Consider the following 17,441-nt stretch of genomic DNA (forward strand, 5'->3'; position numbering starts at 1 on the left):
GCCTTACCTGGCCACAGAGAAGGACAATGCAGCCAGTCCTATGAATCCTGATAGGCTAGGGACAGAATGAAGGGGAGGAGGACCTCCCCTATCAGTGGACTTGGAGAAGGGGCATGGGAGATCAGGGAGGGAGGATGGGGCTGGGAGGGTACTAGGGAGAGGGCTACAGCTGGCATACAAAATGAATAAACTGTAATTAATAAAAAAATTAATTTTAAGTCACATATTTGAGAATTTTTAAATTAAATTTTTATTTTTTATATTAATTACAGTTTATTCACTTTGTATCTGAGCTGTAGTCCCCTCCCTCATTCCCTTCCAACAGGACCCTCCCTTAACTCCTCCCATGCCACTCTCCAAGTTCACTGATAAGGGAAGTCCTCTTCCCCTTCTATCTGACCCTAGTCTATCCCCTTTCTAGGGAACCCACTTGGAGGCTGAGCTACCATGGGCTACATCTGAGCAGGGGTTCCAAGTTATCTTCATGAATGGTCCTGGGTTGGAATATCAGTCTCAGAAAAGACCCCTATGCCCAGATACTTTGGTTCTGTTGCTCCTGTGGAGCTCCTGTCCTCTGTTTCTCCACATATTTGTTGTTATTCTCTTGAATTACAGATACATTTTAAGATTTAGCAGTTAATTAAATGATAATGTGTTTTGATCCTTGATTAATGACTCAAAATTGATACGTTTTTATCATGACGTCTCTAGGGACAAGATCTATTTTAACCTTGACTGTCTATTTTTCTGTTGCCACTAATAAAATTAAAACCTTTTGCTTTTAAATGTTTGCTTTCTCTTGACTCAGTATTTTTTTTCTCTTTTTTTTAATTTTATTTTTCTTTTTAGTTACATTTTGTTAACTCTGTGTCCCAGCTGTATCCCGCTCCCTCATTCCCTCCCCAACCCCACACTCCCTCCCTGGTCTCCTCCCTGCCCCTTTCCAAGTCCACTGATAGGGGAGGACCTCCTCCCCTTTCATCTGACCCTGTTTTATCAGGTATCTTCAGGGCTGGCTGCAAAGTCCTCCTCTGTGGCCTAACAGACTGCTCCTCCCCTGGGGGGCGGTCAAACAGCCTGCCCTTGAGATCCTGTTAGAAATAGTCCTTGTTCCCCTTACTTTGGAAAACTACTTGGTTACTGAGCTACCACGGGCCACATCCGAGCAGAAGTTCTAGGTTATATCCATAGATGGTCCTTGGTTGAGTGTCAGTCTCAGAAAAGACCCTGTGCCCAGATATATTTGGTCCTTGTAGAGCTCCTATCCTTTCCATATCATACTAACTTCCCTTCTTTCATATGACTCAGTATTCTTAAAATACCATTAGTTTGTTTAACTTGACAATCCTTTTGTTGATTACCATTAAGCCACTCATGTCTTCATTATTCTGGAAAATGGTGGAAAAATAGGCTACACAATCTGTTTGTGTGTTCATATGCATGTTTCATTAACAAATGAAGATAGATGTGAAGAGAAAAAGAGAGAGGGGGAGGGGGAGGAGAGGGAGAGGGAGGTTGCCATGTAATACATTTGGGAACATCAGCTAATGCAATAAATACCCCATTGACAATTCAGACAGAACTAGAGTGCCAGGCTCATTCAACTTCTCCAGCCACAGACACCGAGGTAAAGCTAGCACTGCAGTGCTTAGGACTCCACCTAGGACATGGATGGAGAACAGACAATAAGAAAATATAACATAAAAGTAATGTCAGACTTTTTTTCCTTCACACTGAAGAGCTCTTATATACACTAAAGCACAGCACTGTTGTATTGGTCTTAGTCTATTCTGAGTAATATTTATATACTTATACAGAGGAATACTTACACATTACGGGACAAAAATCATTAAGCACATTATGAGAATTTGACGATAAAGTAATGATTTAAAACACACTGAAACTCTTCAAAATGTAAGTTGATATCATTCGGTCAGTCATATGAATAAATAGGTCCTAATCTGCGTTCTTCCCTGAGAAATTTTAAAAAGCTTAAAATGTATGTCTTTTCATCTAGTTTTCCCCTCTTGAGTTATTTTCTAAGGACCATAAAAATGAAAATGAAGTCACGGCATTGACTTTACTTTAAAACCTTTGGTAACTGAAAAGCTCGTTCCAACATTGCTGTTGTAATGCATGCAGTATTGTCTTACAAGTTCACCATTCTCTTCCTGCCATCAGCCACTTCCTTCTCAGTTCACTACCTTTTCCCTTCCACATACATGAGAGGTTGGTCCCTCCGCCCTTGATTTCTTACTTTTTTGTCTGGAACTATTCTCTCTGTGTATATTTCTTATGACTTTTATTATGATTTCATTCACACACTAGAATTAATGTATTCAACTCTTAGGATGGTTTAAGATAATAACAGCATATGCCTAGTAAAACTTTTTTGTTCTCTTTAAATGGCTATATGATGTTAAAGTTTTTCTTTAATTTTTTTCTTCAAGGACATGAAGTTGAGAACAGATAATTTAGTTAACTTCTAAAAAATATTAATATGATTATACAGTTGTATGTCATAGCATTTTAAAAAATAAATATGAATTATACCATAAACAAAATGTTTACTAGGTATATACTAAAAGCTTAGAAAAAAATCATCTATATTGTCTGTTCAAGAAATATCTAATTGGTTACTGAATTGATGAATAAATGGGTTCCAAAGACAGCAGTCAGTTTGAGGGGCGCTCTTGAGGAAAGCTGCCCTTAGACTGCCCTTCTTCATGAGCAATTCTCCCCTACACAGTTTCTTTACCCTTAAAAAAGAGACACCAGCTTTCCTCTTTCCATTCTACATGTGTCCAGGTAAGTAGACAGGAGAGGACGTACAAGAAGAAAATAAAGTGGAACTATGTCTTTTGGTGGCCATAATTAGTGAACAGAAATTTTATTTACCCCAACTCTGACTCTATTTTCTCTTCTTGTTCTCTCCAGTTTTATGTATTTCTGTCTGAACTTGAAAGCTCTCTGTGGTTCTGTGAAACCAAAAGCGTATGTTTCAATGGAAATTTTGCCAGGGTTGTAGAACGGTTGCTTTTGATTCTTATCTAGTTCTGTTCTCCTTTGTTGTAGAAAGGTGTAAAAATTAATCTTTAAATGAATGGACAGTCTGTTTTTAATTGTTTAGTTTATGCTTATTAAAATTCATTTTATTTAAAGTTTGAAGGGAAAATGATACATATTCTTAAGAGATTAAAACAGAGATGAAAACTTGTATATAGACAATTTTCTTGATTTGAGAATTTCTATAATAATATTTGAAAACGTTTTAGTATCATTGTATTTAAAAATGTACATTATATTTATCCAGGTCAATATTTTTGGATAGTAAAAATCTTTATCTAGTTAAAATAGTGCTTTTTTATAAAATTAAATAATTTTTATATTAAAAAATTTCTGAATTATTCCCAGCTTTTTTTTTGTTCTCTCTACCAAAATGTCTTTTTTAATGACATTAGATTTTTCTCCTATACAATACATCCCCACCACAGTTTTCTCTCTCTCCACTCCTTCCAGTAATTCCCCCCCACACCCACACACATCTCTTCTCTTTAGTGGATCCACTCCTCTTCCATCTCCCTTCAGAAATGAGCAGGCCTCCAAGAGACCATAACCAAACATGACAAAACTAGATACAACAAAACCAGGCAACAGCCTTTCTATGGAGGCTGGACAAGGCAACTAGAGGAAAAGCATCCCAGGAGCTGGCAAAATAATCAGAGGCAAACCCGTTTCCACTGCTAAAAGTCCCACAAACACACCTAGCTAACAGACACAACGTACACACAGAGGATCTGGTGCAAACCCATATAGCCCCCGTGACTTCACAGTCCGTCTCTGTGAGCCTAGATGTGTTGTGCTTATTTGGTTCTATGCTGGTTTATTATTTTTAAAATGTGTATCATTTAATTAGAAGAAAAGTGAAAATTCAAGATCAAAGAAAACGCTGATCTGCAGTGACATATTAGTTTATGTGGGCTAGGTATGCATTCCAGCTAGGAAAATGGTAGAGATTATTAGATGGGCAGATCACAAAGAAGACATTTAAGACATCTGTACATGCAGAGAGTGGATTCAGTTTCAGAGACTCTAAATTCAAAATTGCCTAATGGTAACATTAGAGATTAAGATGAAAATATGTATTTAAAAGCCCCCAAATTCAAAGGATAAATGTAATCAGTTATGAAGGAAGAAGTGATTGACACTGACGGTATTGATTATTTCTTAATGTCCATAAAAAAGAGACTTTTAAAATATAGCAGAATAATTCAATAAAATAGAGACATTTCAAAGGCATTCTATTTTTTGTGAAAATCAAGAAAGATACTTTTCACAGAGAAAAAGTTTTATATGGACAAATGTTTTTAAAAGACTGAAGAAATGAAATGTATTACCAAGAAACCTGAGCCCAGTTTGTAAGCTTCTAATTATTATCAATATTTATTATAAATGATTATCAAATTATTAGAATTATGGTAAAAACTACTAACAGATTTTAAAGTTATTTCCGTTATAGAAGGTAAAACATAACAAAGAAGATAAAATGGAACACGTTAAATAATTATGTATTTACTTTATATATAAAAATTTTAAATAAAAATATAAAAATTATTTTATATACCATAAATATATCAAATGTCTTGGATGAATATACTCATACATTTAATCATAGTTACATAAAATTTAAAGAATACTAACAAAGGCACTTGGAACAGAAATATTTCTAAATACACAAATGATTTTTGTGGGGAGGAGGGAGAGAAAGAATTCATGCTTGTTTCGCGTCAGATTTCATCTTCTACAGTGAGAAGATAGAGACATTCGATATTTGGCTACCCAGGGTAACTTTTCTGCTTTTATAAGTGTGTGTGTGTGTCCATTAACATATATGTATGCCACTGTGTACAAGTACACACACACAGGACCTTGAGTGTGACATTATGTGTCCTGCTGTATTACTCTCCACCGTGGTCCCTTGGGACGGGGTCTCTCACAGATCCTGAAGTTTGGTGGATAGCTGGTAGGTCCTGTTGATGGTGCCACGGTGACGGGGTTACAAACACCTGCCACATTGCTCTGCCTTTCTCAGGGTTCTGTGGATTTGATATCAGTCCCTGTGTTAGCACAGCAGGTACTCTTACCCACTGAGCCATCACTCCAACCCCGTGTTTTTGTGACTTTGTTTTATCTGCGAACCCTTGAAGCTGTCCGATACTTTGTTTTGTACTGACACTGTGTCCGCTGTCACATAGCTTTCGTTCTAGCTGCATGGGGAGTAGGTTGGACACAATTACACTGTTTATTTTCACCGCCATCTTAGCTGGTTCATCTCAACATACGCTAGTAATGAAAAAGATCGTCTGTCCTTAAGGCAATCTTCAGGAAAACATTTTGCTCCCTGCTATAACTGTTAAAGTCATTTTACTCCCAATAAGACCCTCATCTTTATAACTCTCCTTCACAGGTGACATCTAGCACACTCATTAGACCTTCCTGAACCTGACGTTTAACTTTTTCTTTCTTCTAGGGTTCAGTGCCAGAGAAACTATTTTGCACAGTGATTCTCACAGTTGCCCATGTCTGAATCCAATGTCACCTTTCAACCCTCTGTCTTCATCCTCACTGGCCTCCGAGGGCTAGCGGGTGCCCGCCTGTGGCTAGGCCCACTCCTGAGCCTGATGTATGTGACTGCAACGGCAGGGAACTGTACAGTCATTTACTTAGTGAGGACTGAACGCAGTCTGCAGGAGCCCCAGTACCATTTTTTATCTATGCTGGCTGGAGCTGACATTGTCTTGTCTGTCTCCACGCTTTTCTCTGTGCTAAAAGTCTTTATCTTTGATCTTTATGAAATCGCATTTGATAGTTGCCTCACTCAGCTCTTCTTCATCCATACATCATCCTCCATGGGCTCAGGAATCCTGTTAGCCATGGCTTTTGACCGCTTTGTGGCCATCAGTCATCCCCTGCAATACACTACGATACTTACCAACTCACGAGTCACCAAGATGGGAGTGGCAGCCTTTCTAAGGGGTGTCGCGCTCATGGCGCCCTTACCTATACTGCTCAAGAGACTACCATTCTGCAAGGGGCAGACGCTGTCCTATGCCTACTGCATCCACCCAAATGTCATGAAACTGGCTTGTGGTCAAGTTAAAATCAATATTTTCTACGGACTTGTTTTGGTTATACTTTCCTTCGGGGTGGACTTTCTGCTCATAGCCATTTCTTATGCTCTGATATTTAAAGCAGTCCTGGGGATTGCCTCCAGAGAGGGGCAGATGAAGGCACTCAACACTTGTTTATCTCATATCTTTATTGTCTTTATTTACTATGGCCCTTTGCTGGCAATAACTATAATGCATCGAATCAGCCAGAGAAGTTCTCCAATAGCACATGCAGTCCTGGGCAATATATATCTCTTTATGCCCCCAATGCTCAACCCAATTGTGTATAGCCTGAAGACCAAGCAGATTCGTTCTGCCCTGAGAAAATCTTTGAAGATCCAGATAAGATGAAAAATTCAGAAAGTTAATGACAGTCTCAGTGAAGGAAAGTACAACCCTCAATTTCACAGTTAACATGATTGTTTATTTTATACCGTTTTCACACCTGGCATGTGTATATAGATATGAAAATAAGATAAAATGTAATTATAGATTTTATGAATAAAAACATTGCACTTATGTAATCACAAATTTTATTTTCTCCTATATTTCCTAGTGTATGATGATAGACTTTACAAACTAAACAGTAAAAAAAAAAAAAAAAAAAAAACCACTTTTTTTGCTAGACAATTCATGTAAATTTATGGATAAATTCACTATATTTGTATACTTCCAAATGAGGGATACAATTAAATAATTCTGTAAAAGATTCAGACATTTCAACAAATCCCCAATCCTCTTCCTTCACTTTCTGCTTTCTTTTCTTTCTTCTGGGTTCTACTTTATTTTGTTTACTAAAATATCTTCCCTCTTTCTTGCACTATCTCCATGAGAACAAAATCCACATGCATCATCTAGATGCATTCTGTCCCTGTTAAGGAATGTGTGGGTCATGGAAGTCAATTAGTAAGTTAATTTTTATATTTTTTTCCAAAATACTCTCACATCTGTATCCGCACTTTAAAAAAAAAAAATTCTGATTTCCGGTAGACCAAAACATTGTTAGCTAGCTTTGTATCTTTGATTGGTTACACTTGGATGTCATTTTGAGAAGCTGGTTTATGATCTTCAGTTATAAAGATGCATATAGTAATAGTCTCCAAATCCATGAAAACCAAGGTTAAATTCAAGATCTTCTTCAAATACACTTTTTTCCTCTTAAATTCCCTTTATTCATAAAGTGCTGACTATAGTTTCTATGTTTTCAGAGTGAAAATTAATGCTATTATCACCACATATCTTTTAAGTTTCTTCTACATTAAGACCATTCACTTGTATTTCCTAAAGTTACCTTAAATGCTTTCACTTTCCACATCTGAGTATTAACTCCACCACTTTAAGCATTCCAGATGCCTTTCTTTGTGCAATGTGGAACTGAATTCCGTATTTCTAACCTCACCTAGAGTTTAAACTGACATTTTCTGTGTTATATGAACGGGAGGTCTGCCCTATGACATTGGCACAGGACATACCCAGACACCATGTTCTTAGTACAAAGGAGGTTTATTACCATAGATGGCAAACAAGGGTTTGGGTAGGGGCTGCAAAGGCAAGCGGGAAGCAAACAAGGGCAAGAGAGGCAGGAGCAGCATGAGAGGATGTTTCTGTAGGAGTTTGCTTTTAAGGGGAAGAGAGGAAGTCTGTGCTAGGGTGAGTTGGTCAGTCCTCATTGGACACACTAACCAAATAATAAATTTTGATTGTTGGACCTTGGTGTTGTGTCTCAGTGGTAAAAAAGAGAATAAACCTTGGGGCTAGCTTTAGGAAAGTAACAGTTTCAAGGAAGGGAGAGAAAAAGAGGTAAAAAGGCAAAGATCTGTATGCCGTGTTTTTGTTTGCCATGCTGAGGCCTGCTAGAACACCGTCATTATATAAAAATTCTTAAATCTTTATTCTCAATTTAGCAACACGTGTCTGTTTTCACAATTTTAACGAGATCTGTACGTGAAACTCTTTATGATCCAGCCTGCCTATCTTCACTTTCTACTCATACCAAGTGACCTTAGGTTCTTCGAGGTACATATCTAAGGCATATTTGCCTGCTTCTGTTTATGACTGACAGTACATTGTTTTTTCTTTCCTTAATACAGCATTTGATCACGTTTTAAAAACTGAGCCAATTGTAGACTTCTGTAACTGCCAACACTTCACTCAAAATGTCAGCAAGAAGCAGCTCATTGTTGGGCTGGTGATCCTTAAGGTGTAGTAGTCAGACAAGACTTAGCCCTCAATTGTTTGCACCTGATGCTGTCTTATGTAGATGCTATCAGAGTTGAACTGACTCAAAGGACACTCAGCTGGTGTTCACTGGAAAATTACTCAGGTATAAGGATTCTCTGTGCTGGATTAAATGGTTCTATAAGTATTAGGGAGAGCATTTTGTTTGGGTTTTCCTTATATTTTCTTATCATGTCTGTGAGGCGTGAGAAAAAAAGGGGAGGATGATATTAAAAGATATAACAGACGACGATGAGAAAATGAATGCCCTTTATACTAGACTTCAAATATAAAACTCTAACAATAGCCAAATACTGAATAATTTCAAAATATGTATATAGAATAATTTCCATAATAAATCATCAGGATAACTGTATTATGAGGGTGCTATCAGAGTGAGAGCCTAGCACACCCCAAGCAAAATATTTCAATGGCCTGGAATATTAACTTTAGTAGAATCAGTATATAAATTAATTGTATTTATTAATTAAATAAATAAATGTAAAAGCTGATGGATGTTCATGTGTCTACTCTTCTATTGATCTCTGTCATGCTTTCTCCAGACAAACTTCTATTATTATGCTCTACTTCCTCCAAGTATAACATTCTTTTTCCACATCCCAGAACATGCTGCTGTCTTTGATTCTTTGTGTGGATAATTTTAAATTTAAAAGAACAATTTTATTTGCAATTTTACATTATTTATAAATTAATTAATTAATTAAAAATAAAAATGACATTTCCCTTTATGTTAGCTGAGCTTGCTTTTCCTTTCCAAACAAAACAAAAGAACAACAAAAAAACGTGTAACATCCACTATCCACTTGGTTTCCACATCCCTTCAAATTTTGCATAGCTCATGTATTTCTTTAAAAGTAAGTAAACAAAGTAGGTACATAGCCCACACTGAATCTCATTATTTTCTCATTTCACAATATAGTAAATCAGTATTTCTTTTTCAGTGATAATCAAAGCATTACCCTCTTCTTGAAACACAATAACACCTCAATTCTAACAAATTGTATCTTGAAATAAAAGCATGTTTCTGCGAAGGAAGTAGATGACAGGGCAGAGGAGGACATCTCTTTCGTTAAGGCCATCCGTGACTATCTGAGAGAGCTTCCCCTCTCTTTGAATACTTTGCCCACTGCGGACCTTATCTGTTTGGTTTTTAGGCTGTAAACCAAAGGGTTCAGGACAGGAGTCAAGAAGAGAAAAAGATTGGCCATGGTGACGTGGAGAAGAGGAGACGCAAACGTGCCAAACCTGTGAATTATGGCCAAGACAATGAGTGGCACATAAAATATCAGGACAGTGAATATGTGGGAGACACAGGTGTTGAGTGCCTTGAGTTGACCCTCTCCTGAGGCAATACCCAGCACTGTTTTCAAAATCAAGACGTATGAGATGACAATAAATACAGAGTCAACTCCAAATGAACAGAGAACTAGAGACAATCCATAGAGGATATTTACTCTGACGGGACCACAGGCCAGCTTCATAACATCAGGATGGTAGCAGTAGCAATGGGATAGCACGACCCCCTTACAGAAGGCCAACCTCTTGAGCAGGATTGGCAAGGGCATCATTAATAAGACACCCCTAACAACTGCAGCAAGACCCATCCTGATAATCCGAGGTGTGGTTAAAACTACAGTATAGTGTAATGGACTGCGAATAGCAACAAACCGGTCAAAAGCCATGGCCAGTAGGATGGCTGACTCCATGGAGGAGAAGGTATGGATGAAGAACATCTGTGTCAAGCAAGCGTGGAACTCTATTGCTCTGTGGTTCAGGAGGAAGACATTCAGTACTGTAGGCAGAGTTGATACAGACAGACCCACATCTGTAGCTGCCAGCATAGACAGGAAGGTGTATTGAGGCTCGTGAAGGATGGAGGTGGTTTTGATAACAAAGAGGATGGTGCAGTTTCCGAGGAGGGCAATTAAGTACATGACGCATAGTGGGATAGAGAGCCATATCTGCACGTCTTCCAGCCCAGGGATGCCTGTTAGAAGAAGACTAGGTGGCTGGAACCAGCTACTGTTAGAAATCTCCATGAAGATACCTCTTACTCAGCTGACGTCAGCCTCCTAAGGTTTCTATTGTAAGATAAAAAAAAATGATAGATTTTAAAATGAAAGGTTTCTATTGTAAGATAAAAAAATGATAGATTTTAAAATGAAAGAGATAACTCATTATATTCCTCTGGGTCAGCATTAACTCTGAAATGATTATAAGAATAAATCAGGTTTCTAAACCTCTCTGAATAGCTATCTGCAGCTTGGACAATGAATAATTGCTATTAAATGTAGAAAATGGTAGAATTTTTTGCTTACTTAGCACACTCAACCTAATAACACTCAGTGATGAAAATTGAGGATATAATTTTAGTGCCTTAATGGTGAAAACAAAGTGTTCTCAAAGTGTCAATTTCTTGATGTTATTAAAGTATATTTCTCTCTGTTTCGTTTGCACTAAACTTGTCAGAACTCTTAAAGCAGTCCTGGTACTTTCCCGCATATCAGCGTCAGACCTGACAACATTCAAGTTCTCCAGGAACATGAACATTTTTCCTGACACTTCCTCTGCAGAAATAAAATTCATGGTTATGTTAGTAACTGCTATAATACCTAAGTTATCTGGCTAACTTCATTTGTACTCTAGTTCCTCCAATGAACTTCTGTCGTTTGATATTTTCTTTAGAATGATAGACTTACTCTTTCAAAAGAGAATGTTGATCAAAATATAATAAAGTGATGAAATAACCAAAACAGCCATTGTTGGTTTTCTCAGCCAGTGGTAAAACAGGATTGGACATCAACAAATAGTTTCTTACAATAATGCAAACATCTCTTTGCCAAAATACAAGTAATGCATTAGTGAAAAATAAATACCAATATTTCAGTAAATACTTCAAATTAGCATCATGGAAGGGAAAGGTGTTATTTTACATCTTTATTTTTAAAGAAGTAAAAACAAATATTATCTTTTATTGGGTGAATACATTTATATTTATGTGTTGAAAATCTCCACCTTTCATACAGGAAAAACAGAGTGACTATAATTAATATGAAGATAAAATGTAAGGAAAGTGAAAAATTCAAGTAAACTATCTTAAAGAAAAGCTTAGAATCCATACACACATGCACTATACACACACACACACACGCACTATACACACTCACACACACACACACACACACACACAGAGAGAGAGAGAGAGAGAGAGAGAATGTCAGACAGAGACAGAGAGACAGAGGGGGGAAGAAAACAAATACACACACAAAAATTGGGGCCAGAAGCTTCATTTTCCCTATGCAAGATCAGAATTCTGTATACATTTTAACACACACATGTGAAAATATCACAGATGTTATTTTTAAAGTGTGACTATGTTTCTGAAGTGAGGTTCTTCAGTGAATCATTATTTGTGCCCACTACTCTGCAGAAATGTGTTACAGTGTCCCGTGTCGGATGGCTATGGCACGTTTACACATTTTATCTCATAAAATGGCTGGGAATGAGTTTTACAAAGCCTGTCTGCTTTAATGACCGAGTTAGAAGGAACATGTATAGCCCCCAAGAAGAAGGCTGAGGACTTAAGGCTCTAAAAACAGGTTATCTTAATGCAGTTTCCTGTTGATTTATGGAGAATGCCAGATTAACTTAAATGTTTTCAAAGGCCCAGTACCTAGTGGACTGGAGCATCCAGTTACATGACAACCACTCATGCTCAGCCATTCGCCATACTGAGTCTCCCCACACAAAACAAAGAACTTTCTTATAAGCAACGTAACGCTTCCAAGATAAACCCACACAAATGCATGCAACCACTAACTGCAGGCTCCTGTATAAATGTTTAACAGTCTCTTCCTCTGCTGTAACTTTCTTCCTGAACATATGGAATTTACTCTCTGCATTTGCTTCCTTTTCTGTGCTTAGCGCTGCATAGATATCAACACAACCCGATATTAAGAGCACCATCCACACTCTCGCAAGGGTTACTGTAAAACTCGCTCTATGCTTAGGCTATATCACATCCTATTTCGTTTCTGCTATTGTTTGTAGCATATCACTGGCCTTTTCCATGAAGAGGTGTTTCAGTTCAACTGATTTGACTTGATTTTAGTTATTTTGCAGGCCAATCACATTGGATGGTTTAACCCACAAGATACAGCTTAATCACTCTTACATTAGATTTTTTGTCACCTTTTGATCAAATGCTCACAGAAAAACTGTACTTTAACTCTTCTGACAGTAAATCAACTGATTAATGTTTCGTTTCTATGCAGCATTTTATTAATAGATCCCTGGCTCATTTGGATCATGAGAATTACTCTAGTCAATAAATTCCTGCCAAATGTTAAGTGTTGCTCTTATAATTAACATTTAGGACGTTTGATTTAATGTTGTCTTCTTTGTGTTACCTAGATAGATTTTTCTTACCCAGTTGACATTAAGTGCCATTAATGTTGGGATTATAAACTCTCTTTAGCTGGGTGAAGACATCCACGTTTCTTTATGAATACTAGTGGCATAATTAACATTGCGTAAATAAATAAAAAATAAAGTTTATACACCCCTACTGAATCATACGTATATTAACATCCAGCAGAGACATAAAATTCACCAGTAACACAAAATCCACTTTAAGTTCTAGTGTGTAAAATGGAGTCATGTTTGTAGGCAGGGGTAGCGGGGAAGCCTTTAAACCTGCAGAATAAGATCCAGAAACTAAATTAATGGAAAAGTGACTGTCATCTGAAAGGTAGCATTTTAGAACTTGTCAACTTACTCAGTTTCCAACCTCCAGTTACATGTGACCTGATGTTCATTTTTTTTATGACAGAGTTCCCATACTACAGAAAACATTGTTCAGTTTCTACCTGAAGATTCAAAAGCCACTGCTCTCCTTGACCTTTTCAGCTGTGATGACTTGCCTCCAGCCTTCCGCAAATCCTTTTGTAACATCTACTCCTCCCTTCTTCCTTCAAGTTCCCAGCTGAGCACATATTCTGCCATTTCTTTTCTATGACTCCTCATAATTTGAACCCTTAACTCCTGCATTTTTTTTTCTGTTCTTCTATTAGGTGTCCCTGTTTCCACCTTTGGCAAGCTCTCTTTCCTTTCGTTCACTTAGGGCCCTGAATTTCATTCTAAAAATGGAACAAAACAAACTCCTGAATGAAAGGTCTTGTTTCTGATGTGTTGATGAACACACCATGGGATTACTTCACCATAAAATCTTAGATTCATAAAGGAGTTCACACCTCTCTTCCTTCTCTTTCCAGTGTACCCACCCGGGCATGGGTGGAGAAGATGTAGAAGCCTGAGATGCTAAAAGACTCTACTAGGGAAAGCTGCTTGGTTTGAGAGTTATTTAGTACAATACATAGAGAAACAGATGGCAGGTACCAGAGGGAGGCTACCAAAATATCCCCATGAGAGAGTGGCTTCAGCGTGCCATACATGAGGTGATGATTGTTTTTCATCATCAAATGACTTGGAACTGAAACCATTCTAACTTTTCTGAGTATCTCAGAGTCTTCATAATACGTTACACACTCAGTCGTGGGATCCTTTGTCACTACTGTCTGCTGCTACTCTGCCATGAGCTTTCATAAGGTGATGATGTTCTCACAGGTGATATTTTGGTGTCTAACCTTACTTTGAATAATTTTTTATGTATATAAATACTCTATCTGCACGTATGTTGGCAGGCCAGAAAAGGTCATCAGATCACGGTGTAGATGGTTGTGAACTACCATGTGGTTGCAGAGACATGAACTCAAGTCCTCTGGAAAACCAGGCAATACTTTTGACCACTAAACCATCTATCTAGGCCATTTTGAATCATTATTTCCAGTGGTAAATTCTTATTATTATTGTTATCAACAATTTATTCATTTTGTATCCCAGTTGTAGCTCCCTCCCTTATCTCCTCCTGGTCCTACCCACTCTCCCTCTTCCTTCCCTCTCCCTCTTCCCCAGTCCACTGATAGGGAAAGCCCTTCTCACCTACTGTCTGACCCTAGCCTATCAGGCCCCTTCAGGACTGTTTGAATTCTCTCTGTTTGAGGGCTGACTGGGTAGCCCACCAGAGAGAAGTGATCAAGGAGTGATCACAATTTCTTTGTGAGAAATTGAGGGTTACAGTTGCTATAATAATTCATCAGTATCACTTTACAACATTGAGATGCTATAGATTTTTGATAGATACATGTCTATTTAGATTGAGCCAATGGTCTTATTAAAGTATTGTTTTCTTTTTTATCCTTTAAAAACTGTTGGTTAGTATTTTATCCATTTCATATCAATGTGTCAATTCAACTAACTCCAAAATATTAGTATATAGATATATACTTTGTTTAGCTCTACTTTTTATTCTCTTTTCAAAGTTGTATCATTTACTTCCTACCTAACACTAAGGCTTACATGTAGAAGGCTATAAAAATGCCACCCAGCAGTCTGGAAGCAAGATGTGCCTGGGCAATGGTGGTGGCGCTGAACTTGTGAGGGTGGCCAGCCACCTCTGATCTAACATGAGAGCCAGCAGAGGGGGCCGTGCTGACACAGCCTGGACCGCCAGCAACTTCGACTAGTCAGCCAAGAAACCCAGGGTAGAACCAACAACAACTGAAAAAAAAATGACAATCTACTGTTCTCATATCAGTGACTTGCCCAGGAATCATCAGAGAAGCTTCCTTCAGCAGTAGATAGAAATGGGTGCAAAGACTCACAGACAGACATTATAATGAGAGAACATAAGTTAGAGGTCTCCACAAGGTCCATCCCCTCAGACATCCTGGAACCTAGTTGGAGAAGGCATGGAAAGATTGTTGACTTGGTCACAAAACAAGCTGATATAAGAAGATTGAAATAACCCTCTGCCTATTATCACATCACCATGGATTAAAGCTGGAACTCAACAACAGAAACAACAGAATGCCTACAAACTCATTGAAACAGAAGAACTCCCTCCTCAACGCCCACTCTCTCCTAGCTGGACTGCCTTGTCTGGCCTCAGTGGAAGAGGATGTTCTTAATCTTGACATGACTTGATGTGCCAGTGTGGGTTGGTAGAAGGAGGACTTCCTCTTTCTTTTTTCTTTTCTTTTCTTTTTTTTTTTTCTGAGACTCTCTTTTTTAAATAATTTAATTTTTTATTCTTTTTAATTTTTTATTTAACTTTTATTAATTACACTTTATTAATTTTGTATCCCCCCATAAGCTCCTCCCTCCTCCCCTCCCGATCCCACCCTCCCTCCCTTTTCTGCATGCATGCCCCTCCCCAGGTCCACTGATAGGGGAGGTCCTCCTCTCCTTCTTTCTGATCTTAATCTATCAGTTCTCATCAGAAGTGACTGCATTGTCATCTTCTGTGGCCTGGTAAGGCTGCTCCCCCCTCAGGGGGAGGTGATCAAAGAGCAGGCCAATCAGATTATGTCAGAGGCAGTCCCTCTTCCCATTAGTATGTAACCCACTTGGACACTGAACTGCCATGGGCTACAAGTGGGAAACAGCAAGAGCTGGAGGGGACAGGAACTCCACAAGCAGAGCAACAGAACAAGAAAATTTGAACACAGGGAACTTCCCAGAGACTCATACTCCAACCAAGGACTATTCATGGAGATAACCTAGAACCCCTGCATAAATAATTTATTTTTATATTGATTACATTTTATTCAGTTTGTATCCCAGCTGTAGCCTCCTCCCTCTGTCCCTCCCAACCTTACCTTTCCTCCCTTTTCTTCTCCTATGTCCCTTCCCAAGTCCACTGATAGGCCAGGTTTCTTCCCCTTCCCTCTGACCCTAGTCTATCAGATCTCATCAGGAGAGGCTGCATTGTGCTCCTCTGTGGCCTGGTAAGGCTGCACCACTCAGGGAGAGGTGATCAAAGAGCAGGCCAATCAGTTCATGTCAGAGGCAGTCCCTGTTCACATTATCAGGGAATTCACTTGAAGACTCAGCTTCCATGGGCTACATCTGTGCAGGGATTTTAGGTTGTCTCTATGCATGGTCTTTACTTGGAATATCAGTCTCAGAAAATGCCCCTGTGCCCAGATTTTTTGGTTCTGCTGCTCTCCTTGTGGAGCTCCTATCCCCTCCAGGTCTTTCTATTTCCTCCATCTTTCATAAGATTTCCTGCATTCTGCCCAAAGTTTGCCTATGAGTTTCATCATCTGCTTTTATAACCTGCTGGGTAGAGTTTTTCAGGCCCTCTGTGGTTGGATCCTGTCCTGTTCCTGTTTTCTCCCTCTTCCGATGTCTATCTCATTTGCCTTTCTGAGTGTGGATTGATTGTCTTACCCAGGGTCTTCCTTCTTGCTTAGCTTCTTTAGGTGTACTGATTTTAGTATGTTTATCCTATTCTATATGTGTAATTTCCACTTATAAATGAGTATATACCATGTTTGTCTTTCTGCTTTTGGGATACCTCACTTAGGATGATCTTTTCTATTTCCTACAATTTGCCTTCAAATTTCCTTGTTTTTAATTGCAAAGTAGTATTCCATTGTGTAAATGTACCACAATTTCAGTATCTATTCCTCAGTTGAGGGACATTCCCTTTTCTGAGGAGGAAAGGGGAAAAGAGGGTAGTGGGAGGCTGGGGTCAGTAGGATGGGGTGGGGAGGCTTCGATCAGGATGGAGAGTGAAAAACTAAAGACATCAGTTAAAAGATAGAAATGCTCAACTTCCTTGGTCTTCAGAAAAATACAAATCAGAAAGACTCTGAGATTCCATCTCATACCAGTCAGAATGGCTAAGATCAAAATCTCAAGCAACAGCACATGCTGTCAATGGTGGGGAGAAAGGGGAACCCTTCTCCATTGCTGGTGAGAGTGTAAACTTGTACAACCACTTTGGAAACCAATCTAGTAATTTCACAGAAAATTAGGAATAACTTTACTTAGAGAACCAGCTGTATGTATCTTGGGCTTATACCCAAAAGATGCTCCACCATACAGCAAGGGCCCTTGCTTGATTAATTTCATAACAGCTTTATTTGTAATAACCAGAATCTGGAAACAACCTAGATGTCCCTCACC

General features: G+C 38.5%; 2 protein-coding genes across 2 annotated transcripts; one reads left to right on the forward strand and one right to left on the reverse strand.

The window, feature by feature from the left end:
- The first annotated feature begins 5,579 nt into the window (after positions 1–5,579).
- Positions 5,580–6,521, forward strand: LOC129688261 (olfactory receptor 51E1-like). The gene has a single exon (XM_055623003.1). The coding sequence runs from the start codon at positions 5,580–5,582 to the stop codon at positions 6,519–6,521; it is 942 nt and encodes a 313-aa protein (XP_055478978.1).
- A 2,972-nt stretch (positions 6,522–9,493) lies between these two features.
- On the reverse strand, positions 9,494–10,447 carry LOC129688680 (olfactory receptor 51A4-like). Its single transcript, XM_055623636.1, has one exon. It carries the CDS (start codon positions 10,445–10,447, stop codon positions 9,494–9,496), a length of 954 nt encoding a protein of 317 aa, XP_055479611.1.
- Between the last annotated feature and the right edge of the window lie 6,994 nt (positions 10,448–17,441).

The sequence above is a fragment of the Psammomys obesus genome, unplaced genomic scaffold (genome assembly GCF_907164565.1).
Source record: "Psammomys obesus unplaced genomic scaffold, mPsaObe1.curated_primary_1811, whole genome shotgun sequence".
Classification (NCBI taxonomy): domain Eukaryota; kingdom Metazoa; phylum Chordata; class Mammalia; order Rodentia; family Muridae; genus Psammomys; species Psammomys obesus.